Source organism: Pygocentrus nattereri, chromosome 13 (assembly GCF_015220715.1).
Source record: "Pygocentrus nattereri isolate fPygNat1 chromosome 13, fPygNat1.pri, whole genome shotgun sequence".
Lineage (NCBI taxonomy): Eukaryota > Metazoa > Chordata > Actinopteri > Characiformes > Serrasalmidae > Pygocentrus > Pygocentrus nattereri.
The window spans coordinates 39177616-39205421 of NC_051223.1; the positions used below are offsets into that span (position 1 = coordinate 39177616).

The 27806-nt window shown below is 44.6% G+C and overlaps 1 protein-coding gene across 3 annotated transcripts in view; it reads left to right on the top strand.

The window, feature by feature from the left end:
* The window catches only part of pald1a (phosphatase domain containing paladin 1a), a 125702-nt gene that overhangs the window by 70355 nt on the left and 27541 nt on the right, over positions 1-27806 (top strand). For all 3 annotated transcript variants that reach the window (XM_017720268.2, XM_017720267.2, XM_037544424.1), the window contains 3 exons: positions 2590-2730; positions 3207-3278; positions 7621-7761. In XM_017720268.2, the coding sequence (XP_017575757.2) occupies positions 2590-2730; positions 3207-3278; positions 7621-7761 (354 nt within the window). The remainder of the gene's footprint in view (positions 1-2589; positions 2731-3206; positions 3279-7620; positions 7762-27806) is intronic.

Here is a 27806-nt window from a genome sequence, read left to right on the forward strand (position 1 = left end):
CGGTTTGGCAGTGGGTCAGTAATGGTGTGGGGTGGTATTTCTTTGGAGGGCCGCACTGCCCTCCATGTGCTCGCCAGAGGTAGCCTGACTGCCATTAGGTACCGAGATGAGATCCTCAGACCCCTTGTGAGACCATATGCTGGTGCGGTTGGCCCTGGGTTCCTCCTAATGCAGGACAATGCTAGACCTCATGTGGCTGGAGTGTGTCAGCAGTTCCTGCAAGATGAAGGCATTAAAGCTATGGACCGGCCCGCCCGTTCCCCAGACCTGAATCTGATTGAGCACATCTGGCACATCTGGGGCTTTAGTCCAGGTCTGGGAGGAGATCCCTCAGGAGACCATCCGACACCTCATCAGGAGCTGCCCAGGCATTGTAGGGAGGTCATACAGGCACGTGGAGGCCACACACAACACTGAGCCTCATTTTGACTTGTTTTAAGGACATCACATCAAAGTTGGATCAGCCTGTCGTGTGTTTTTCCACTTCAATTTTGTGTGTGACTCCAAATCCAGGCCTCCACTGGTTAATAAATCTGATTTCCATTGATGATTTTTGTGATTTTGTTGTCAGCACATTCAACTTTGTACAGAACAAAGTATTCAATGAGAATATTTCACTCATTCAGATCTAGGATGTGTTATTACAGTGTTCCCTTTATTTTTTAAGCAGTGTATAAAGAACATATCTGTTTATCTTTGTTGTCTAATTGTGAAAGAAAAAACACTATTTAGCAATGTATTATGGTAATGTATGTCGATAGCAATGCGAGGACGTCGGTAGTGATGTATGTCAGTAGTAATGCGAGGATGTCAGTAGTAATGAATGTCGATTGTAATGCGAGGATGTCAGTAGTAATGTGAGGATGTCAGTAGTAATGTGAGGATGTCAGTAGTGATGTGAGGATGTCAGTAGTAATGTGAGGATGTCAGTAGTGATGTGAGGATGTCAGTAGTGATGTGAGGATGTCAGTAGTAATGCGAGGATGTCAGTAGTAATGCAAGGATGTCAGTAGTAATGCGAGGATGTCAGTAGTAATGTGAGGATGTCAGTAGTAATGTGAGGATGTGAGGATGTCAGTAGTAATGCGAGGATGTCAGCATTGATGTGAGGATGTCAGTAGTAATGCGAGGGTGTCAGTAGTAATGTATGTCAGTAGTAATGCGAGAATGTCAGTAATGCATATCGATAGTAATGTGAGGATGTCAGTAGTAATGTGAGGATGTCAGTAGTAATGTGAGGATGTGAGGATGTCAGTAGTAATGTGAGGATGTGAGGATGTCAGTAGTAATGTATATCAGTAGTAATGTGAGGATGTGAGGATGTCAGTAGTAATGTGAGGATGTCAGTAGTAATGTATATCAGTAGTAATGTGAGGATGTGAGGATGTCAGTAGTAATGTGAGGATGTCAGTAGTAATGTATATCAGTAGTAATGTGAGGATGTGAGGATGTCAGTAGTAATGTGAGGATGTTGATAGTAATGCGAGGATGTCAGTAGTAATGAATATCGATAATAATGTGAGGATGTCAGTAGTAATGTGAGGATGTCAGTAGTAATGCGAGGATGTCAGTAGTAATGAATATCGATAGTAATGTGAGGATGTCAGTAGTAATGTGAGGATGTCAGTAGTAATGAATATCGATAGTAATGTGAGGATGTCAGTAGTAATGTGAGGATGTCGATAGTAATGCGAGGATGTCAGTAGTAATGAATATCGATAGTATTGTGAGGATGTCAGTAGTAATGTATGTTAGTAGTGATTTGAGGATGTCAGTAGTAATGTGAGGATGTCAGTAGTAATGTGAGGATGTCAGTAGTAAAGCGAGGATGTCGATAGTAATGCGAGGATGTCAGTAGTAATGAATATCGATAGTAATGTGAGGATGTCAATAGTAATGTATGTCAGTAGTGATGTGAGGATGTCAGTAGTGATGTGAGGATGTCAGTAGTAATGTGAGGATGTCAGTAGTAATGTATGTCAGTAGTAATGTGAGGATGTGAGGATGTCAGTAGTAATGTATGTCAGTAGTAATGTGAGGATGTCAGTAGTAATGCGAGGATGTCAGTAGTAATGTGAGGATGTCAGTAGTGATGTATGTCAGTAGTAATGTGAGGATGTCAGTAGTAATGTGAGGATGTCAGTAGTGATGTATGTCAGTAGTAATACGAGGATGTCAGTAGTAATGTATGTCAGTAGTAATGTGAGGATGTCAGTAGTGATGTATGTCAGTAGTAATACGAGGATGTCAGTAGTAATGTATGTCAGTAGTAATGCGAGGATGTCAGTAGTGATGTGAGGATGTCAGTAGTAATGCGAGGATGTCAGTAGTAATGTATGTCAGTAGCGATGTGAGGATGTCAGTAGTAATGCGAGGATGTCAGTAGTAATGTATGTCAGTAGTGATGTGAGGATGTCAGTAGTAATGCGAGGATGTCAGTAGTAATGTATGTCAGTAGTGATGTGAGGATGTCAGTAGTAATGCGAGGATGTCAGTAGTAATGTATGTCAGTAGTAATGCGAGGATGTCAGTAGTAATGTATGTCGGTAGTAATGATGTGCTGTAATATGCATGTATGTGTGATTTCAGGACTTTGACGGTTTGCTGGAGGCGATGAAGAGTGTGCTGGCTGAAGATTCTCGAGCTGCGTTCGTGTTTAACTGTTCAAACGGGAGAGGCCGGAGCACCACAGCCATGACTATAGCAGCCCTGACGCTGTGGCATTTTAACGTAGGTCTCTTTGTTTTAACAAAAGTTTCCTCTGCATCCGTTTCATTGTTGCTACAGGTTCATACAGCACAGTGCAGAAGTCAAAACTGAGGCTACATACAGATTTTTCAGCATCAGCTAAAATTCATGTTTTAGCCCCTTTTCTCTGTAGCTTTAAAAACATTTTGAACTTGCAATCTTTTCGCTTATTTTCCTTTGACTTTCTTCTTGGACGATCTAATCCAATCTGATCTTCTCAGAAATATCTCCTGCACAAGTGAATAACTGAATAAATGAATGAATGGGGACCTCTGGTTTTTGCACAGTGCTGTTCTCCCAGTTGAATGTATATTTAAAGCGTCACGGAGCCTAAATCTGTGATAATCAGCCAAGCACTGGAGCTAGGACACTAATGGCTCTAACTACAGGCCTAAGAATTGGGCTTTTTTTCCTGTGAGAACATTTTAAACACTAATGAAAGTTCTCGTGTTCTGCAGGGCTTCCCGGAGTTTGGAGAAGAGGAGATCGTGAGTGTTCCCGATGCTAAATACACCAAGGGCGAGTTCGAGGTAACATTTTTCACACATCGGTAACAACAAAACATGGTTCCACTTTATATTGCGTCTCTAATAACTGTGTAGTTACATGTGAACAACATATGCAACACTGTAACTACTGATGAATTAGTCCCTGTTACAGAAGTACAGCCTGTGTAATTACATGTGTATCAACTTCAGTTTTGCCTCATGCAGTTACACCAGTGTATCTTCTACACGGGAACTTTGCTGTAGTGTTAAAGTTCCACTGTAAAATAAGTGGACAGGTCCTGTGTAGTTGATATGTAGGTACAGTTACATGTTAATATAAGGGGGCGTTTACTGTTCTGTCACATTACAGACTGGTTTAAAGCTGAAACTGGTTACAGTGTCACAGCACTGGCAACATAAATGCTCGCTGAACGTGAGGAAAGCTGGCAGATACAGTGTAAACAATGCCTTAATGTAGGTTATTACATACTTTTACTGCTGGAAACTGCTGTTCCAGTCTGATTACAAATGTAATTACATTTGTTATTACCCTTGTAATTACATGGGTGAGAATAGGCTGTTTCAATTGTTTACATACACTTGTGTGATTACATAAGGCAAAACTAAAGTTGCTACACAAGGTGCACGTCTGTAATCCATCTGTTGTTCATATGTACTATAACATGTAACTAATACAAAGATGAGTTCCATATCTATATGTTCAAATAACCACACCCATCTTTTTGTGTGTGTTTAATGTGGTATATTGTATTGGACATGTGCAACCGCCAAACCTAGACTCGTCCATCGGATTTCCAGACGGAGAAGCGTGATTGGTCACTCCAGAGAACTCGTCTCCGCTGCTCTAGAGTCCAGTGGTGGCGCTTTACTCCACTGCATTCCACGCTCTGCATTGTGCTTGGTGATGTAAGGCTTGGATGCAGCTGCTCGGCCATGGAAACCCATTCCATGAAGCTCTCTACGCTGTTCTTGAGCTGATCTGAAGGCCACATGAAGTTTGGAGGTCTGTAGTGATTGACTCTGCAGAAAGTCGGTGACCTCTGCGCACTATGCCCCTCAGCATCCGCTGACCCCGCTCTGTCATTTTACGTGGCCGACCACTTCGTGGCTGAGCTGCTGTCGTTCCCAATCGCTTCCACTTTGTTATAATCCCACTGACAGTGGACTGTGGAATATTTAGTAGTGAGGAAATTTCACGACTGGACTTGCTGCACAGGTGGCGTCCGATCACGGCACCACGCTGGAATTCACTGAGCTCCTGAGTGCGACCCATTCTTTCACTAATGTCTGTAGAAGCAGTCTGCAGGCCGAGGGGCTCGGCTTCATACACCTGTGGCCATGGAAGTGACTGGAACACCTGAATTCAGTGATTTGGATGGGGGAGTGAAGACTTTTGGCAATCTAGTGTATGTTGAAACAGTCAGACGTTGTAATTATATCGTAACATACTTTACTAATGTAGGTTCTGGATGGTAAATAAAATGTCTATATGTGTGTTGTAGTCACGGCGACCCCTGGTTCCTATCCCCACCACTGTAAAGACATCTGAGCCATTTCCAAACCACTCTGAATCTCTCTGTTTACGTCTCACACACAAAAGTAATGTAAAACCAACATTAGGAGGGAATCAAATCTGTTTGTGCATGTTAGTTTTATACATTTATTTTCATAAAGTCAGTGATGTTTTCCCAGCTTTGGTGTGTAAAGTCTAGAACAGGTCAGTCAGGGTGATCTCAGGAGGCATTAGTGTGTGTATGTATGAGGTCAGTCTGTGTAGCACTGGACTAAATGGGTTAGTGTACTAAATATCACAGCTGGCCTACATAGAGCAGTGAGCACAGGCCAGTCAGGGCACGCGGCTCATAGAGTGAGATCACTATAACCGTATATCCTGAAAAAGTGTGTCAGAGCCCCCAACCACCACCCCCCCGCCCTGCCCCCCGAGAAGTCCTCGCCACACAGGCCACATGACCCAGGTCACACAAACAGAAGATATTTCTGTCTGCTGTCACTCAAACAAAGACGCTCTGTGCTGGACAATAAAAATTCAATCATTTGCAATAGTTTAAAATCATGCAAATACTTTGAACAGCATAATAATAGCGTAATTAAGAGGTTAAGATGTAAACAGAGAGAATCAGAGGGTTTGGTGTGAAATGGTTCAGACGTCTTTACGGTGGTGGTGATGGGAACCAGGCGTCGCCATGACTACAACACAGATATAGACACTTTATTTACCATCCAGAACCACCAGAGAACCTACACGGGTCTTCTGAGTTTATATGGAACGTTGATGATGGAAAACAGTGGAAAATCTGGAATAATAAAGTTTCTTAGGGGATTTTTTTACCATAGAACATCCTTCATGTATCCCTCCACCATGAATAGACTAAACTAGATTGATTACAATACCACCATAAAACAGCGTCTCAGTCATCAGGCAATGAATTCAGAATCAGTTCATGTAGGAACTTTCTGTGAGGAGCTTTTAGAGGGACGTCTGGTTCCCATCACCACCACTGTGAGCGGTTCCGACTCAGTAAGTTTCTCTAGGGTGCAGAACCACCCTGAACGGCTTTGTTTTATGCCCTAACTTTTTACTTAAGCACACATTATGAAGATTTGGTAGAATTCCCTTTTAATGTGATGTGATGAAATGGATAGTTCGGGTTCTGACAACTGACCGGCTGTATTGCATTCAAAGTCATTGTAAAATACTCCATATACGCAGACATACACTGTCTTCACTCATCCATCCAAATCACTGAATTCAGGTGTTCCAATCACTTCCGTGGCCACAGGTGTGTAAAGCCGAGCCCCTCTGCCTGCAGACTGCTTCTACAGACGTTAGTGAAAGAATGGGTCGCTCTCAGATCAGCTCAAGAACAGCGTAGAGAGCTTCATGGAATGGGTTTCCATGGCTGAGCAGCTGCATCCAAGCCTTACATCACCAAGCGCAATGCAAAGCGTGGAATGCAGTGGTGCAAAGCGCCGCCACTGGACTCTAGAGCAGTGGAGACGAGTTCTCTGGAGTGACCAATCACGCTTCTCCATCTGGAAATCCGATGGACGAGTCTGGGTTTGGCGGTTGCCAGGAGACGGTACTTGTCTGACTGCACTGTGCCGAGTGTAAAGTTTGGTGGAGGGGGGATCATGGTGTGGGGGTGTTTTGGGAGTTGGGCTCGGCCCCTTAGTTCCAGTGAAAGGAACTCTTAAACTTCAGCACCAAGAGATTTTGGACAATTTCATGCTCCCAACTTTGTGGGAACAGTTTGGAGACGGCCCCTTCCTGCGCACTATAATTCCTCCTCCACCAAACTTTACACGTGGCACAATGCAGTCAGACAAGTACTGTTCTCCTGGCAACCGCCAAACCCGGACTCCTGCGCACTATGCCCCTCAGCATCCGCTGACCCCGCTCTGTCATTTTACGTGGCCGACCACTTCGTGGCTGAGCTGCTGTCGTTCCCAATCGCTTCCACTTTGTTATAATCCCACTGACAGTGGACTGTGGAATATTTAGTAGTGAGGAAATTTCACGACTGGACTTGCTGCACAGGTGGCGTCCGATCACGGCACCACGCTGGAATTCACTGAGCTCCTGAGAGCGACCCATTCTTTCACTAATGTCTGTAGAAGCAGTCTGCAGGCCTAGGGGCTCGGCTTTATACACCTGTGGCCATGGAAGAGACTGGAACACCTGAATTCACTGATTTGGGTGGGGGGGTGAAGACTTTTGGCAGTATTTTGTATGAATTATTCATACTGAACAGTGAAGCCGGTTCAGACAGAGCTGTTAATTCATTAAACAGCATTTACTGTAGATCTGCTCTCAATAACAACTCGGTGACCTCATCACAAACAAATAAACACTTAAGACGTTTACACACAGTTACAGTGATATAATCAGTATACAGTAATATATCACTTTGTTTTTCTTTTCTTTTGAACTTTTTCTTTTTCTTCATCTTTACTTCATTTTTCTTTTTTTGCTCTGCTTTTTCTTCCTCTTTCGTTTTTTCTTTTGCTCTTGCTCACCCTTTTTTTTTCTTTCTGTTTCTCTTTCTTTCTCATGCTCCTGCTCTCTCTCTCTCTCTCTCTCTCTCTCTCTCTCTCTCTCTCTCTCTGTCTGTCTGTCTGTCTGTCTGTCTGTCTGTCTGTCTGTCTGTCTGTCTGTCTCTCTGTCTGTCTCTCTCTCTGTCTCTCTCTCTCTCTCTCTCTCTCTCTCTCTCTCTCTCTCTCTGTCTGTCTGTCTGTCTGTCTGTCTGTCTGTCTGTCTGTCTCCCTGTCTGTCTCTCTGTCTGTCTCTCTCTCTGTCTCTCTCTCTCTCTCTCTCTCTCTCTCTCTCTCTCTCTCTCTGTAGGTGGTGATGAAGCTGGTCAGGATTCTCCCCGATGGTCACAGAATGAAGAGAGAGGTGGACATGGCGCTGGACTCGGTCAGTGAGACCATGACGCCGATGCATTACCACCTCAGAGAGATCATCATCTGCACGTACAGACAGGTAGGGGGCGCTCTCACTCATTACACTCTGATTTATACGCCAACACCTCAAAATCAAGTCAGGATGATTTAAAGGGCCCCAATCATGGAAAACCAGAGTTTCCTTTATGATGCAGTTTTGAAGCTACCGGTCACTTCCCGGTCAGTACGGTCCAGACATGACAACTAAACTACAAACACTGCCCATTTGGATTTGTTTGTTTGTTTGTTTTGTTTTTTGTTTGTGCAGTGTAGCTCCGCCCATTCTCTCAGAAAATATAAGGATTGTTTCAGCACAGACTGCTTTTAGAATGAGGCAGAATATAGGGCATCCAATCAGAGCAGAGTCCATTTACATACATGATATTTCCAAAAGTATTGACTCCAACATCAGTGTCTGACCTCACAAATGTGCTTCTGGAAGAACGGTCAGAAATTCCCATAAACACACTCCTAACCCTTGTGGAAAGCCTTCCCAGAAGAGCTGAAGCTGTTATAGCTGCAAAGGGTGGGCCGACATCATATTAAACCCTATGGATTAAGAATGGGACGTCACTCAAGTTCATATGTGTGTGAAGCCAGACGAGCGAATACTTTTGGAAATATGGTGCATATCCGAGAGGGGAATTTTTGTATAATTGGGTGGCTGAGATGTAAACAGTCGATCAGAGCCTCATTAGAACGCCCTCACTGCCATGGTTGGATATTAAAAGGACGCTTAGGCTGAAATCTTAAGACTATCTCTAAACAAAGTGTCATCAGGCAGTGAATTCAGAACCATCTCCTGTAGGAACTGTGAGGAGCTTTTAAAGGGGGACGTCTGGTTCCTATCACAACCACTGTGAACTGTTCTGACTCTAATTTTCTCCAGAACAGGGCTTTTCACACCAAACCACTCTGAATGACTCCGTTTACATCTGAACCCTTTAATTATGCAGAATTGTTTTTAAAAAGTGGTGTCGACCCAGCTGCAGTTCCTCTGTGGTCCTGTAGATGGGGATGTTCTTCCTCCTCAGAGTGTTGGGCTTCAATTTCAGCTCATTCATAAAAGCAGTTTCAGCTTCATCTTCACATTAAGTGTGTGTGTGTGTGTGTGTGTGTGTGTGTGTGTGTGTGTGTGTGTGTGTGTGCTGAGCTGTGATAAACAGTGTGTTTTACAGTAATGAGAGGAAACCGTGCTCTGGGACGTGTGTGTGAGGTGTGTTAGTGGGTTTGTGGGTCACGTCTCTGACGTCATTCATTAGTGGGCATTTCAACTTCAAGGTCAAGTTCATTGTGGCTTTATTGATAGGACTGTATGGTCCAATACTGCCAAAGCATTATACCAGTGACAACAATGACAATAACACAGACTAATAATAATAATAATAATAATAATAATAATAACACTGTTAACTGTTTTATAAAATGTAGAATTTATTATTAGTTCCACAAACGGGGAAATTTCACCTCCGCATTTCACCCATCCATGTAGTGAAACACCACATACACACTAGGGGGCAGTGAGCACAGCTGCCCAGAGCGGTGGGCAGCCCTATCCACAGCACCCGGGGAGCAGTTGGGGGTTAGGTGTCTTGCTCAAGGGCACTTCAGTCAGGTACCGTTGGCTTTGGGGATCTGGGGATCGAACGGACGACCTTCCGGTCACAAGGCTGGTTCCCTGACCTCCGGAGTCTGGAAAAAGATGCTGGTGGATTTTTACCCCATCCTGGTTACCTGGAGGGCTCCAGACTGTGTGTTTGCTGGTTCCATCTCAATTTCACCCCGGGCTGGTGTGGTGTACCTCAGCGTTCTCCTTCATTTGAACTCGGTTCTTCTCCTGAAGGTTCAAAGCCGACTGTTTGTATCGATCAGAGTCTGGATCGGCAGCTGAGGCTGACCGTCTCGGGGCATCACGGCTTAAAAGGCGGAGTTTGTCAAGAAATGTGAATCGGTTTAGGTGAAAAACAAAGAGCATGAAAGATGGAGAAACGTTCACGGAAGCCTTTCGGATTTCTTTCTTTAATAGCTTTTAGATGGTGCGTGACAGAAAGGCTGAAGTCTGTGTAGATGTATTAACCCCTCTAAATGTGATATGTTAAATAAAAACGCTGGGGGCGTGTCCACCGGAGGGGCCAATCACGGGAAAGGTGCAGCCTCTCTTCAGCTTCAGGTGGTGATAGGAACCAGGATCTTGCTATCCAATGAACCAGTGAACCTCCCTGAGTCTTCTGAGTTCATATGAAATGTTGATGATGGAAAACAGTGGAAACTTATTATTCCAGATTTTTCTTCGGGGACTATTTTGCCGCACAGCGCCCTGCATGTCTCCCTCCACCATGAATGGAGTTGAAGTTCTCTAAACTCTCATAAACCAGCGTCTCAGTCATCAGGCAGTGAATTCAGAACCAGTTCATGTAGGAACTTTCTGTGAGGAGCTTTTAGAGGGATGTCTGGTTCCCATCACCACCACTGTGAACGGTTCTGACTCGGTCAGTTTATCTAGAGTGCAGAACCGCTCTGAACGACTTTTACATCTTACGCATTTAATTATGCGCAAACTTGGCAAACTTTGTAGAAATTTAATAATAGAGATTTACAGTCGGGCTGGTTCTGCAGGGAAGTGTTTTGTTATGAATCTCTTGTGGATTATGCAAATGAGGTGGAAGTATCACAGCTGAAAATGCCTGTAATCTTCGTTCATACATAAGACACTGTGTCACAGCAGTGCTATTTGCTTCTAACATTGACTAGAGCTGAGCTAAATGGCTTATTTGGTTTCATAAAGATGCAGCCTTAATTAAGCTCCTCCCACTTCAACATCACATGCAATCAGCATTGGCAGTGACCCAGCTATTGTGCTGTTTGTGTACTCAAAGAATTAATAGACAGATTATTGTTTATGTAGTCAAAAATGACATGTAAATAATAATCCCTAAAAGTGATTGTAATCTGATATGTATATCCCGATTATATGTAGTCTGTTCTTGAAAATGTCCGATTTACTTACTTACTGGCCACTTTATTAGAAACACCCACCTTGTGCTTCCGCTCACTGGCCACTTTATTAGAAACACCCACCTTGTGCTTCCACTCACTGGCCACTTTATTAGAAACACCCACCTTGTGCTTCCACTCACTGGCCACTTTATTAGAAACACCCACCTTGAGCTTCCGCTCACTGGCCACTTTATTAGAAACACCCACCTTGTTCTTCCACTCACTGGCCACTTTATTAGAAACACCTACCTTGTTCTTCCACTCACTGGCCACTTTATTAGAAACACCCACCTTGTTCTTCCACTCACTGGCCACTTTATTAGAAACACCTACCTTGTTCTTCCACTCACTGGCCGTTTCTAATAAAGTGGTGGAAAAATGTTACTAATTAATTAAAGTTAAATCAGAGTTTTAGTTTTAATTTAATCTGTTCTCTAATGTAAAAAACGGGTAGTGAATTAAAAGATTAAAAAAGCAAAAGTTAAAGAAAAGTGAAGAGTCGATCTTGCAAAAAAAAAAATCAAAGTCAGATGAAAAACCAAACTCCGGCCGCAGGTTCGATTCGAAGGAGGGAAAAGCCGTTTTTATTAGTTCCAATGTGACAAAATGCCGAAATGTACACACACTTCAAAAACCATACATTTTATACCACTCTTGGGTGAGCTTATCACCCCTCCCGGGGGTGACATCATCGCCCCACCTTTTTTGATGCATCCTGAAATCACCTTGGATACCAATAGAACTGTCCCTCATGCTGGCTCACTAGGTCATCTTGTCCAAGTGTTGGGTGCTCTCCTCATTCATTTTGATTTATGGGCTAGTTTCTACTGGCTCTTATCTATTTCGCTCACTCGCTGCTTGGTTTCTCTGAATGTGCAGCACTTCTCAGGCTCCTAGGCCAGGTGCACTTTATCATCAAAGAACTCTTTCATAACCTACACTATCTGCTTCTGGAGCGGAAAGCCCATATTTGGAAGTTTGGGGCCTGCTGTTCCAGCAAATGGGTCTGTTTGTCTCTGTTTCATTGCTCATAACATAATACTCTTCTTCTTCTTCTTTCGGCTGCTCCCTTTAGGGGTCGCCACAGCGGATCATCTGCCTCCATCCTGCCCTATCCACTGCCTCCTCTACTTTCACACCAACCATCTCCATGTCCACCTTCACTACATCCATAAACCTTCTCTGAGGTCTACCTCTTCTCCTTCTACCTGGCAGCTCCATCTCCAACATTCTTTGCCCAATATATCCACTATTCCTTCTCAACACATGTCCAAACCATCTCAACCTGGCCTCTCTAACTTTATCTCCAAACTGCTCCACCTTCACCGTCCCTCTGATCTGCTCATTTCTAATCTTGTCCATCCTTGTCACTCCCAACGAAGATCTCAGCATCTTCATCTCCACCACCTCCAGCTCAGCCTCCTGTCTTTTAGACAGAGCCACAGTCTCCAAACCGTACATCACAGCAGGACTCACTGCTGTCTTGTAGACCTTCCCTTTCACTCTTGCTGCTATCCTTCTGTCACACATCAGCCCTGACACCCGTCTCCACCCACTCCATCCTGCCTGCAGCCTCTTCTTCACCTCTTTTCTACACTGTCCATTGCTCTGGATGGTTGACCCAAGATATTTGAAGTCATCCACCTTTACGACCTCGACTCCTTGCATCTTCAATCTGTCTGAATGAAAGTGCTTCATTTAATTTACTTGACCTTCCTAGCTGTCCACCACCCCAATGAAACCTCGGAGTCTAACCTGGCCACCCCATGCTAAAAGTTCTAACTACACCCCTGACTTGCTTCTGACTGTATACCTACAAAGAGTGTCTGTGTAGAAGGAGCACCTGATAAAATGACTACGTATAGCTACAAAGTAAATCAAAGGAAATCCAGTGCGGAGCATTACAGAGGAGGTTTTTTGATGAAACATCATTTCGTAAGAATGCTGCTGTCATAAAGCCGCAGTTTCAGCTGAGGCCGTGTCTCCATCTCCCAGAGGAACAGTGTTCCAAACGCTGGCGTTCTTTCTGACCACACCGAGCACATCCTGTCACATCACCGAGGCTCCACGGTAGCCTGAACCAGCGCAGATGGGAGTGATATTATTGAGCAGTAAACCGCTTGCTGTGTTTTTCTCTTCAACCTGAGCAGGATGGGTTGGCGGAGTTTTGGTCCCTCTTTATTTGGAAAGCCCTCTATAGATTATCCACAGATGCTCCGACTGTAAACAGTCTGGAGGAACCTGGTGAATCTCGGAGTTAGAGTTAGGATGGTTAAGGTAGGATAGTTTGTTTTTTGCTTAATAAGCACCACTAATATTTTCCACGACTGACCACACCTCTACAAAATAAAACAAACTATGATTCCAGCTCTTACGGTTAATGAACAGATCAGGTGAAAATGCCTAGAGTGCAGATGTTAACAGCGTAGCTGGGGTTTACCGAGGCATTGGGTGTAAAGGTCTTTACCCACCAAACATGATTTATTTGTGCGATTTATTTGGACGACAGTAAAGAAATGTACTTTTTTATAACTGATGGTATATGTGCAGACGAAATGCAATTTTAGGAACGTTTAGGGAAATGTGACGTTTTAGCCGCCTTCTGTTTGATTTTTGCTCACTTTATTTGGCACCAAGAACTCACTGACCATCACGGTCGCCTCTGCCGTTGGCATGAAGACAACCAAGATGCTGGAGCAGCTGTGTTCCAGCAAACGGAACCTTTTCTCGGGTCAGAATGTGGAATGTGGAAAACTCAACATTTCAGCTTCTGAATGACGTGATTAAGCTCCTCATGATGCTTTTACTTTTCCAGAATTAAGTATTCCCATTTTTTTGTTTTGCTGGAAGCAAAGAATCAGATCTTATTTGCACATTTCAGCCTGTTTGTTTTGTGCTTCGTTTACTGTGGAGCTGCATCTCCAGAATCAGCCCTCAGCTGAGATCCCTGAAGTTTCAGCTCCTGCATGAGGTGGAGAAACTTTCCATCCTCCTTTCACTTCTTTCACTTTTCCAAATTGGAAAGCAGCCTGCACACAGTTCTAGTTTAAGGGAAACATGCTGAAATTACAACAAAAACAATGCGTCATGCTCAGTGTATTGGTGGTTTTTTCATATCACATTTGTTGTGTAATAGCCTTAACTATCATTAAGAAGCCTGGCAAATCAACACCATATGAAATAAATACCATGAATGTTTTACTATGAAAATCAGCAGAACATGGAATTTGATCAGAGGTGCACAAACTTATGTATTTGACAGTATCTGCATCAAAATAAAGATTTGTGTGCTGTGACTGTCTAACACTGGCAAATATCGCCACAACTTATATAAAATCTTCTTTTTTTTTTTTTTTTTTTTTAATACGGAAGTGACCTCTAATAGTGTGTTTTTAATGAATTTGTGCATAAAAAATCCAAAAAGCTGACCTGCTGTGAAAGTATACGGGTTAATACAGAGTCCTCTGATTGGAGTAACGTCGTAACGGCATGTTAAACTATAAACCGAGTCTTTTCTACAGTTTCTCATTAGTTTAATAGGTTCGCTGTTCGCAGCAGCAGCTACAGAAGAACCCATTTATTGGCTGAGTTTGGATCAGGTAATTCTGGAAGATCATAGACGGTGCTGTAATGTTAGGGCTACCTAATAAAGTAAGGTATGTTGAACGGTCATGTGTTAAAAAAACTAGGACATATTTACATATTTTTGGAGAACGCATGGGACGCACCTCCTGAAAGTGGGTAATCCAGGGCGACTGGTCACCCTGTATAGGAAAGGCTCTCCTGGTTTGGACGGCAGAGTGGAAAAATATTTGCAGAAAGGAGAGAGGTTTGAAAGCAAAGGTAGTGGACGTCAAAGTGAGGGGGGCGGCGGGGGCAGAAAACCACAAATAGCGTCTGCCAGAAAGCCTGTATGGAGCCGGGGCGGGGGCCTGGGGGCTGGGGGGTGTAGGTTGAGGAGGGGGCTGCAGATCCCCAGACTCTCCAACTGAAGGTCTTCGCTAAACCACCCAAACAAACCTGAGAGAGAAAGAGACCAAAACAACCCTGAACAAATGAACTGACAAGCCAGAGGGACCAGTTTGAATTGGGAAGAACATTCTAGCTAGAACAGTGTGGATTGGGGAAGATATTCTAGCTAGAACAGTGTGAACTGGGAAGGGTATTCTAGCTAGAACACTGTGAACTGGGAAGGGTATTCTAGCTAGAACAGTATGCATTACAGAGGGTATTCTTGTTAGAACAGTGTGACTTAGGAAGAATATTCTAGCTAGAGCAGTGTGGATTGGGGAGGATTAATATCTAGAACCTTTTGGACATTTCAGGATACTTAATCAAGACTGATGTTTAAAACTGTGCCTCATGTCACGTTTGTGGCGTTAGTGAGCACAAACAGCCAATGAGCTGTTCCAATCTGCACTCAGTAGCAGTGAAGCCCGCCTCCTGCTGCCCAAAAACCCGTTTGCTGTAGAAAAGAACGGAAACGTACAGGGGAGTTTTTTGTGAAATACGAACTACTACTACTTGAAATTAAAGGAAAGTTCTGTGCGAGTGATTAGAAAATATTTTGACTTTTCTTTTTTAGCCGAGGACTCGCTCACGAGCGCCCTCTGCTGTTTTGCAGTCCTGTTTTTGATACAATGAGGGAAATAGGAAGTGGCCGAGCTCTTCATATACCACCTCTGACGTCTACACGAAGAGGTTCTCTATGCATGCGTGTCATTTTGAATCGGATTCCTTGTAGTGCACATGTAGACGGAGGTTTTCATCAGATTGTTGACTAGAGTGCATATATAAATACATCCGTCTTAATCTATGATCAGAATGTATTCGATCACGTTGGCAGAAATCGTTGCGTGTAAACACAGCCAATGAAAGAAATCCGTTAAATGATAAATGTACGTCTTATTAGACTCTGGAGAGCTGACTGCGGCCGCGCACTCAGGGAGCACATAAGGATAAAGAGGTTTCTGAACGAATGTGAAAATTTTCAGCCCTAAACGACCCGTCGCCTGACCGCACTCGGTCCTTATCACAGACCAACCACGCGCCGTCTTTAATTAGCAGTAATTTGTGTGGAGTTTAAGCTGCCGGCGGGATTTTATTGTTGTGGAGATTTGTGGGTTTTTTAAGAGGCGGTCCTTCTGAGTCAGAATGGGAATGAGAAAATTTCCACTACTTGGTGGCTGCAGGTTTATTTTGACTGGACGGTAATGGACATGTCATGTTGGGGTTCACCTGAGGAAAAGGCTCCAGCTCTGATGGACAGCTCTGACCACACCTCCGGTAGACTGGGTCTTGCTGCAGATGTGCTTGAGGGTTCACTGAGTCATTTCTGTGCCTGTTTTTTGGCTGCCACTGGAGGTTTCAGGCAGAATTCATTCAAAATATATTGGTTATTTGTGAGGCTGGCTCCACACCAGAAATGAGAGGAGACTAGTCGTCTCTGGCCGGCCAGGAGGAACAGCCAGGAGCTCATTAATCTGGACACAGAGATGTTTTTAGCTATTCAAACTCTCTAAGATCTGCTCACAATGCAATATTTAGGCCTGTATTTGACCCCAGTTTAAATTTGAGGTACACGTCTCTGATTACCTTTTAGATTAAGATGCCTTAAAAGGTATGAAACGTTGTGTCCAAACTTTTGACTGGTACTGTCTGCAGGTAAACCTGATTGGGGATGTAGATATTGGGTGTAAACAGGAGTGTCCAGCTGTGTGCTCTACATCCTCCATGCAGCGTCGGAGCAATCCGTCAATAGAAATGTGCAGCTGGCCAGTCCTAATTACAGATTTAATTAACATCCCGCTGACTGATCATCGACCAGAGAGCACCACACTGCCAGACATTGACCCTCTGTTTATTGAACTTCCACCGAATTGTTTGTTTTCTCACCACGGAGGTGAATTTAAGTCAGAACAAGCCGCAGAGCACGAACACAGCACTGACCCCCTCCTCGTTTCTACGCTCACTGTCCATCTTATCAGCTCCACTTACTGTATAGCTGCTCTCTGTAGTTCTACAGTTACAGACTGTAGTCCATCTGTTTCTCTGATACTCTGTTACCCTGTTCTTCAGTGGTCAGGACCCCCATGGACCCTCACAGAGCAGGTACTGTTTGGGTGGTGGGTCATTCTCAGCACTGTGGTAACACTGACGTGCTGGTTTGAGTGGATCAGACACAGCAGTGCTGCTGGAGCTTTTAAACACTGTGTCCACTCACTGTCCACTCTATTAGACATTCCTACCTTGTCGGTCCACCTTGTAGATGTAAAGTCAGAGACGACAGCTCATCTGCTGCTGCACAGCTTGCGTTAGTCATCCTTTAGTCCTTCATCAGTGGTCACAGGACGCTGCCCACAGGACGCTGATGGCTGGATATTTTTGGTTGGTGGACTGTTCTCAGTCCAGCAGCAACACTGAGGTGTTTAAAAACTCCAGCAGCACTGCTGTGTCTGATCCACTGAGACCAGCACAACACACACTAACACCACCAACACCACGTCAGGATTACTGCAGTGCTGAGAATGACCCACCACCCAAATAGTACCTGCTCTGTGAGGGTCCATGGGGGTCCTGACCACTGAAGAACAGGGTAACAGAGTATCAGAGAAACAGATGGACTACAGTCTGTAACTGTAGAACTACAGAGTGCAGCTATACAGTAAGTGGAGCTGATAAAGTGGACAGTGAGCGTAGAAACGAGGAGGTGGTCAGAATGTTCTGCCTGACCGGTGTGTAATTTAATACGTGTATTTTTCTGTTACGTTTCACAGTCTGCTATTGGGAAGAGGTGCTGAAGCTTTGAGCAGCTGCTGTGAAGTTTATTTGCTGTTGGAATGGTAATAGAAGTGACACACCCTGAGAATGTAAACTGAATATACCTGTAATTAATCTGCAGGAATAACTGTACAGATAATCGATAGTGTGTTAAAGTGGTGCATCGGAACATGTGACGCGGTCCTATTTGCAAGTGGGGAAGCTGTGGATTCTGGATGAGACACGAGTTTACCAGATGTGGTGTATAACGTGACCTTTCACCTCTGTTCTCCGGATCTTCTTTCATTTTCCATGTAGTGGGTAACTACCTCCCTGCTCTCTAGGCATGTGTGTTGGTGTGGTGTGCTTGTGTGTTTTTGTGTGTGTGTATGTGTGTGTGTAATATATATATACATACACTGCTCAAAAAAATAAAGGGAACACTGTAATAACTCATCCTAGATCTGAATGAGTGAAATATTCTCATTGAATACTTTGTTCTGTACAAAGTTGAATGTGCTGACAACAAAATCACAAAAATCATCAATGGAAATCAGATTTATTAACCAGTGGAGGCCTGGATTTGGAGTCACACACAAAATTAAAGTGGAAAAACACACGACAGGCTGATCCAACTTTGATGTGATGTCCTTAAAACAAGTCAAAATGAGGCTCAGTGTTGTGTGTGGCCTCCACGTGCCTGTATGACCTCCCTACAACACCTGGGCAGCTCCTGATGAGGTGGCGGATGGTCTCCTGAGGGATCTCCTCCCAGACCTGGACTAAAGCATCTGCCAACTCCTGGACAGTCTGTGGTGCAACGTGGCGTTGATGGATGGAGCGAGACATGATGTCCCAGATGTGCTCAATCGGATTCAGGTCTGGGGAACGGGCGGGCCAGTCCATAGCTTCAATGCCTTCATCTTGCAGGAACTGCTGACACACTCCAGCCACATGAGGTCCAGCATTGTCCTGCATTAGGAGGAACCCAGGGCCAACCGCACCAGCATATGGTCTCACAAGGGGTCTGAGGATCTCATCTCGGTACCTAATGGCAGTCAGGCTACCTCTGGCGAGGACATGGAGGGCTGTGCAGCCCTCCAAAGAAATGCCACCCCACACCATTACTGACCCACTGCCAAACCGGTCATGCTGAAGGATGTTGCAGGCAGCAGATCGCTCTCCACGGCGTCTCCAGACTCTGTCACGTCTGTCACACGTGCTCAGTGTGAACCTGCTTTCATCTGTGAAGATCACAGGGCGCCAGTGGCGAATTTGCCAATCCTGGTGTTCTCTGGCAAATGCCAAGCGTCCTGCACGGTGTTGGGCTGTGAGCACAACCCCCATCTGTGGACGTCGGGCCCTCATACCATCCTCATGCAGTCGGTTTCTAACCGTTTGTGCAGACACATGCACATTTGTGGTCTGCTGGAGGTCATTCTGCAGGGCTCTGGCAGCTCCTCCTGTTCCTCCTTGCACAAAGGTGGAGGTAGCGGTCCTGCTGCTGGGTTGTTGCCCTCCTACGGCCTCCTCCACGTCTCCTGGTGTACTGGCCTGTCTCCTGGTAGCGCCTCCAGCCTCTGGACTCTACGCTGATAGACACAGCAAACCTTCTTGCCACAGCTCACATTGATGTGCCATCCTGGATGAGCTGCACTACCTGAGCCACTTGTGTGGGTTGTAGAGTCCGTCTCCTGCTACCACGAGTGTGAAAGACCACCAACATTCAAAAGTGACCAAAACATCAGCCAGAAAGCAGAAAGGTGCTGAGAAGTGGTCTGTGGTCCCACCTGCAGAACCACTCCTTTATTGAGTGTGTCTTGCTAATCGCCAGTGATTTCCACCTGTTGTCTGTTCCATTTGCACAACAGCTGTGAAATTGATGGTCAGTGTTGCTTCCTAAGTGGACAGTTTGATTTCACAGAAGTTTGATTTACTCTGAGTTATATTGTGTTGTTTAAGTGGTCCCTTTATTTTTTTGAGCAGTGTATGAAACATAGGGAGCCTGTCCACAGATCTCCACCTTTACCAAGACGTCTTAACTCTGAGAACAGAGATGATGGGTAAATAGTGGAGAGTATTAAACTAAGCACTCTCTCTTCCAGTTAAGATCATCTTATCTCTGAAGCCCTATTGGAGCTGGATTAGTTTTGCCAGAGTAGGCTCAGCATTATGCGATGGGCGCTACATTTCCCTGAAATAGCTCCATGTTGTGCAGCTGAATGCAGAGAGACGAGTGTTACATTAGTAAAATGCTGCCCAACAAGACAGAAAACACATTCATTATTTAACTTTATTTATTATTTTAGTTATTTATTATTTTATCTGTCCTGAAGAGCCGTCACTTTAAGACACATCTGTTGTTTTCTGATAGTTTAACAACACAATTGTGGCCTAAATTGTGTTTTAAAGCAAATTTGTGGCCGACGGATTCATGCAGGGGGTTGTGAGGTAAATCAAACTTATTATTCCAGATTTTCCATCATCAACATTCCATATAAGCTCAGAAGACTCGTGTAGGATCTCTGGTGGTTCTGGATGGTAAATCAAATGTCTATATCTGTGTTGTAGTCATGGCGACGTCTGGTTCCCATCACCGCCACTGTAAAGACGTCTGAACCAGTTCACACCAAACCCTCTGAACCTCTCTGACTATATCTCATACACAGAGTTATGCAGAAATTTTGAAAAATTGGTGGAGTTCCCCTGTAAGTGTAGTAATGAGGCACGATTACTGAAGTATGTTCCACTCCTGATTGTGATATAAATGTGAGCTCAGGCTGAGCTGAACGTGCTGCAGAGGATGTGTGGAATTACAGTAATCATTTAAGTCAGTGAGCAGCTCCTGAACGCTCGGTGGCGTCTGGCTCCTCGTGTGCGTCACAGTTGTATCTGTGGCTGGAAAATCCGGAGCGGAGCTGGTCTGTTAAAGCCATTAAGGACTCTGTCTTCATCTCATTCTAACTCACACACACACTGAGCTTCTATAAAGTGGTCTTGGGGGGGTTTAAGTCCAGAAAGCCCACTTTTCCATCTTGGTTCCAGATGATGCAGTGATTTGCGTGCTGCTGCTGCTGCTGCTGCTGCTTGGCTGCAGCTCTGAGTGATCTGGATGATTATTGAGGTTCTGGCCTCCTGCCTCGGTTTCTCTCACCCTAACTGTGTGTGTGTGTGTGTGTGTGTGTGTGTGTGTGTGTGTGTGTGTGTTGGCTCCAGAGTCTCCTACAGCGTGACCCATGTGTGTTTGAGACCAATTGGCTAATAAACACTGGTTTCATCTAAACGTTTGTAGACACCTGCTGATCCATCATTTCCTCTGATTACTCTCTCATTACACTGGCGTTCGGTTCTCCAGGTAGTATTCATCTTTTTTTATTTTTTTATTGAATGTTTTTGTTATGTATGTGGATAATGTTGAAAATAAAGAAATAGTAACTTTACAGGAGAAGGAAAAACCTACTCTATTTTTAATGTAAGTCAATGGAACCGGACGTCTTTCCAAGCCATTTTGGGCCGTTTCTTATGGGCCATTGATTGTGAAATTTACACACAATGTAAAAGACAACAGGCTTTTTCAAATGTTCAAAAACTGGAAAACATTAAAAATGGAGATATAAAATATATAATCCATCCATGTATCCGTCTATCTGTCTATCTATCCGTCCATCTGTCTATCCATATCTGTGGTAGTTTTTTTTTTTTTTTGTTTTTTTTTTGACATCTGTGGTCCAAATGGAAGGCCTAGCTCTTAGTTTCAGTTCCCCACTGGTCTCTGACCCCCTCCGAAGGTGGTGACCGGATCATTGCACCCCGTTCAGAGGGTCTCTGAGAGTCTCGGAAGGTCAGTGAGTGTCTCGGGTCTCTGAGATTCACTCAGAGTGGAGCTCCAGTGCAGCCTCATCATGAAGTGGCCCAGTGCTGGTTATTGTGCAGTTTAATGAGTGTGTGTGGGGACAGTGAGCTAGCAGTGGTTCCTCTCTGCGCACAGGTGAGCAGAAAGTGCCAGAGTGAATTAGCAGGGCAAGTGGCCATAGAGATTCTCCCATGATCACCTTTGAACTTTTGTTCCTGCATGAGCTGATCCAGTAAATGGGGGATTTGTTTTTATTTTTCTTCTCCCTCCATCACTCCGTGCCTCCCTCCATCCGCAGCCTCTGCTGTTGTCGTTTCGCGCTGTGAGGAATGAGAGGAATTCAGACCAGCCTGCACTTCATACTCACAGTGGAGCTGTGTGTGTGTGTGTGTGTGTGTGTGTGTGTGTGTGTGTGTGTGTGTGTTAACCACTCATGATGCTGCTATTCAAATGCTGAAATCACTGAATTTGCTGTTAAATACAGAAATCATTATTTGAGTCTGTTTAAATAGTCAAATCTCCATCTGGATGTTAAAATTACTATATTTATATAGTGTGTGTGTATATATGTATATGTATATAGTATGATATATATTTTACTATATTAATCTTTATTTAATTACTGAAAACACTTTTGAATTGAAACCATTGATGGTGGTAGTGTGTTAGTGTGTGTTGCGCTGGTCTGAGTGGATCAGACAGCAGTGCTGCTGGAGTTTTTAAACACTGTGTCCACTCACTGTCCACTCTATTAGACACTCCTACCTCGTCGGTCCACCTTTTAGATGTGAAGTCAGAGACGACAGCTCATCTGCTGCTGCACAGTTTGTGCTGGTCATCCTCTGGTCCTTCATCAGGGGTCACAGGACGCTGCCCACAGGACGCTGCCCACAGGACGCTGCCCACAGGAAGCTGTTGGCTGGATATTTTTGGTTGGTGGACTATTCTCAGTCCAGCAGTGACACTGAGGTGTTTTAAAAACTCCAGCAGCACTGCTGTGTCTGATCCACTCAGACCAGCACAACACACACTAACACCACCACCACCACGTCAGTGTTACTGCAGTGCTGAGAATGACCCACCACCCAAATAGTACCTGCTCTGTGAGGGTCCATGGGGGTCCTGACCACTGAAGAACAGGGTAACAGAGTATCAGAGAAACAGATGGACTACAGTCTGTAACTGTAGAACTACAGAGTGCAGCTATACGGTCAGTGGAGCTGATGAAGTGGACAGTGAGGTGGTCAGAATGTTACGCCTGATCGGTGTAAATCTGCCTGTTCAGTCTGAAGCAGTTTAGCTCCGCTCACTCACACCGAAGTTAGGAGTGTTTGAGCACAGACTGTTTTTAAATGTGGCACAGCTGATCAAAAAAGAGCTCTTTTGCATAGATCAGTTTCAGGCACGCCTCCTCTGACATCAGCATCAGCACAAAAACACTGCCCTTCATGGAATGGGTTTCCATGGCCGAGCAGCTGCATCCAAGCCTTACATCACCAAGCCCAATGCAAAGCGTGGAATGCAGTCATGTAAAGTGCCGCCACTGGACTCTAGAGCAGTGGAGACGTGTTCTCTGGAGTGACCAATCACGCTTCTCCGTCTGGCAATCCGATGGACGAGTCTGGGTTTGGCGAGTGCCAGGAGACGGTACCTGCCTGGCTGCACTGTGCCAGCTGTAAAGTTTGGTGGAGGAGGGATAATGATATGGGGTTGTCATTCAGGGGTTGATCTAGAGCCCTTCATTCCAGTGAAGGTCAATCTTTATGCTTCAGCACCAAGGCATTTTGGACAATTCTATGTCTCCAACTTTATAGGAACAGTATGGGGAGGAACCTTTTCCGTTCCAGCGTGACTGAGCCCCAGTGCACAAAGCAGCCCCATAAAGTCATGACTGGGTGAGTTTGGTGTGGAAGAACTCGATTGACCTTCACAGAGCCCTGACCTCAACCCCATCACACACCTTTGGGATGATCTAGAATGGAGATTGTGAGCCAGACCCTCTCGTCCAACATCAGGGTCTGACCTCACAAACGTGCTTCTGGATGGACGGACAGAAATTCCCACAGACACTCTCTGACATCTTGTAGGAAGCTTCCCAGAAGAGTGGAAGCTGTTAGAGCTGCAAAGGGGGACCAGCTCCATATTAATGCCTATGGATTCAGAATGGGAGTCATTAAAGCTCCTGTAGGCGTGATGAGTAGGTGTCTCAATGTTTTTGTGCATGTAATGTATTTACAGATGCATACGCTGTTACCACGGCAACCAATGCAGATAGACTGGTGATGTCTGGTCATGCAAATCCAATCTGATCACCTGCAAATAACAGAGTGGACAGTCGCTTCAAAAGATCTGATTTGAGCTACGAATCCAGTTTGCCTGCAGCCTTACAGGCCCAGTCAGATCGTCATGTAGAAATGAACTGGTTTTAGTACAGTAAACCACACAACACGCAGGGCTGAGATGAGAGTAGCTTCACACACCAGCCTCATCTTTTAGCCTCAGTTTTGTGCGGCTGGTCCTCAGACTGACTGTCTTGTGCCTGTCTGGTCGCCCGTCTGGCTCTGTCTGTTATTTCCTCTAATTACTGCAGTCTGCTTACTGTGGCACTGATATCGTACAGTGTACATGCCAAAGGAGGGAGATGATGAGGTTGCGACACACCTGGGGGGTGGGGTGGGGGTGTAGTGGCGTTGGTGGTGTTGATGGGTGCTGTGATAGCTGTGTGTGTGGTTTGGGTTTAAAGCTGAGTTGAATGGTGGATGGAAAGAGTTCTCTGAGCTGCTCTTGCTCTATCGGAAGGAATGTAGGAATGCAGGAGTGTGTGTGTGTGTGTGTGTGTAGTCCAGTGAGCCTCCGTTCACACACACACTTCCTCTCAGAACACACACAGGGCAGCAGCGACGCAGACCGTGTGCCTCTGTGTGTGGTTTTGATCTGAGTGCTGTTGTTTCGGCTGTGCTGTAGGTGTGGAGTCTGCGCTCGCGGGTCCGTCTGAATTCGTGTAGAAGAGGGTGGTTCAGTTTTCACACGTGGCTTCCACACGTTGGTACCAGGAAGATCCAGACAGACAACGTGTGTTTAACAGCTAAGTGTTCATAGACCCCCGGGAGTACAGGGCACTCAGGGTAATCAGGACACTCTCACACAGACGTTTGCGTACACTTTGGTCCTGTTTGTTGGGGCTTGAGCGATATATTGGGCGCATAATTATTTGCTGTAAATCATAATTTCTCAGTGTGAAATTTTACAAGAATGCAAAAAACTTCAAATACATAACTTTTGTATGTTCAGACTGTAGTCCATCTGTTTCTCTGATACTCTGTTACCCTGTTTTTCAGTGGTCAGGACCCCCATGGACCCTCACAGAGCAGGTACTGTTTGGGTGGTGGGTCATTCTCAGCACTGCAGTAACACTGACGTGGTGGTGGTGTGTTAGTGTCTGTTGTGCTGGTCTGAGCGGATCAGACACAGCAGCGCTGCTGGAGTTTTTAAACACTGTGTCCACTCACTGTCCACTCTATTAGACACTCCTACCTTGTCGGTCCACCTTGTAGATGTGAAGTCAGAGACGACAGCTCATCTGCTGCTGCACAGTTTGTGTTGGTCATCCTCTAGTCCTTCATCAGTGGTCACAGGACGCTGCCCACAGGACGCTGCCCACAGGACGCTGCCCACAGGACGCTGCCCACAGGACACTGCCCACAGGACACTGCCCACAGGACGCTGCCCACAGGACGCTGCCCACAGGACGCTGCCCACAGGACGCTGCTGGCTGGATATTTTAGGTTGGTGGACTGAGGTGTTTTAAAAACTCCAGCAGCACTGCTGTGTCTGATCCACTGAGACCAGCACAACACACACTAACACCACCAACACCACGTCAGGATTACTGCAGTGCTGAGAATGACCCACCACCCAAATAGTACCTGCTCTGTGAGGGTCCATGGGGGTCCTGACCACTGAAGAACAGGGTAACAGAGTATCAGAGAAACAGATGGACTACAGTCTGTAACTGTAGAACTACAGAGTGCAGCTATACAGTAAGTGGAGCTGATAAAGTAGACAGTGAGCGTAGAAATGAGGAGGTGGTCAGAATGTGACGCCTGACCGGTGTATGCTTTTATATCACTTGCAGCCCTTTTAAACTCTAGTAATACTGTGAAGCGCAGTAATATGTGGAGATGGTTTGATGGGATGAACTCATTAGCCCAACCCCACTAACTCGCCCAATGACAAACGAACATATTTGATGTTTTAGATTTTTAGCTTCTATTTTGCCTTCTTTTCTGATTTGATGCACAGGTTTCACTAAATTCTATTGCCAGCCTAAACATTTGAGTGGAAAATAGAATTGAGCTGCATCAACTCCACCAGTGTGCAGAAGCTTCTGATAAGCAGGTCAGGGCCGCCTGAGAGCCATGGAATTTCTTTCTACAGTGGAAGAGAGAAGATTCAACAATCTGACGTTTATTTATTTATTTATTTATTTAAAAAACAAAGATCTCAACATGGTCAAACGAGTCCCTCTAGTTCCTGACCAATAAGCCTGGAATGTTGTAAAGGCGTAAGTTTTGATCAGTGAGCTAGAAATACTGTAGAATCGTCAGTGTTTCTTCCTCACTTGTCCACTTTTCTTTGTTTTTTTATATGTTTTGTTTTGTTTTTTATTCTAAGACTGTTACTTTTCTCAATCTGAAGTCTACCTACCGTCTTTATTTGGGGTACTGTTTTGTCTTTTTGGCCCTTGGGTCACCAAAAGACATTGCACTTTGGCCTCACCAAGACAAAAATGCTGTACATCCCGGTACCTACAGTGTACAACTGCTATATTGCCGTTAGTAAAATCTAGTGTATTGCTGTATTTCATGTGGGTTGTTTATTAGAAACACTTCATTTTGGTTTTAACTTTAATAGTACCAGTAAATGTCCAGACCAAAACTTTAAAATGAACACTATCCACTCTGCCAGTCTCATTTACTCCAGGTGAAATACATGCAGTGAACGCATCCCATAATCTACACATTTTCCAATATTAAGTTTTCAATTTTGCCTACAAACAAATACTGTGGCTCAGCAGCCCAAGAATCCAGCTCACCTGCATATCTGCTGGGCTTTATTCTCCTAGTAAGTAAGTAAAACTTAGCACTTTTCCAGAGTGAACTCACAGAGTGCTTTACAAATAGACCCCAAAAGCCCGGCCCCCCTCTGATTTCAGGTTAATACGAAGAACAGTTAATAACCCCTGATTAGAGCTCAGTGATGTATGCTGGAGCCTCGTTAGGAACGGCCTTTATTCTCCTGGGCAGCTTGTGGGAAGGTCTTGTGTCCTGGACGCTGGACTGATCGAGTGAAGCTGTCACAGTGATGATCTGCACCGATATCTGACTGTAGATAACGGTCATTATGGACATGATTGGTATTTTCGTACTGAAAAGCACATCAGCCGAGATGCACAATTCCCATAATGTAGATAACGCTCACCTCCACAGTCTGCTGGTGAGATTCAGCGCACGTTCAAGGTCATCTTATGAGAATATATGTTATTTTCTCCTGAGGGGTGTGTGTGTGAGGTTCATATAACACCGAGGACTGCACTTGGTCTCCTGGGACATGCATAACTCAGGATAATGATATTACTCATTGTTTCTCAAGCACCTTTTTAAGGGCAAGTTTATGTTGTGCTTTACAAGAAGATGACAAAGAGAGAAATGAAGGGATAACCAAATTTGGCTGGAGCAGGACTTTAGTTGGCCTGTTCTGTTGTTCTGCTGTTCATATGTGTAATAATAATAATAATTGTGTGCAAAAACTCAGAGGTACTATAATTTGAACTGCTTTTTACTAGATGGTTCATATTTATTATTACAGTCATCACCACTTTACTATATTCATAAGTACTGAAATCTCATGTACTTATTGCAGTTTTTCTCTTTATCTTTGTTTTAAATTATTAAAGTGTTTATTCTTTTACATACATGGTTTCAACTGTAACGACTGCGATTTCCCTCTGGGATCAATAAAGGATTCTTATTCGGATTCTCCTCATGTTCATAGCTGATCTGACTGACTTTCTCTGGGAGGATGACGTTCCTTCACACGGCCTCATGCTGTAGAACACATTCAGCATTAGAGCTGCTCAGAGTACGCGGACATGAGACCAGGTATGAGAGGAAAACCTCATATGTTGGTGAATGGGACGTATGCAATTGTTGGGAGTCTCTGGAATGTTTTTCCTCCATTCACACTGGTTCACTGCTTTGGCAGTTTGTGCTCTGAAACATTGAAAGGACACCTGACAACGTTAGAATGGTGGATTTGGGTGGAAAATATTGGTCTTTGTTGATGAATGATATGGAAGTGTTTCTTCGAGAATAGAAGTTTTGGTGGAGAGTGATGGTGTTTTTGTGGAAAACTGGTGGTGTTTGGTGGAACATGATGGCGTTTTGGTGGAGATTGATGGTGTTTTGATGGAGAAT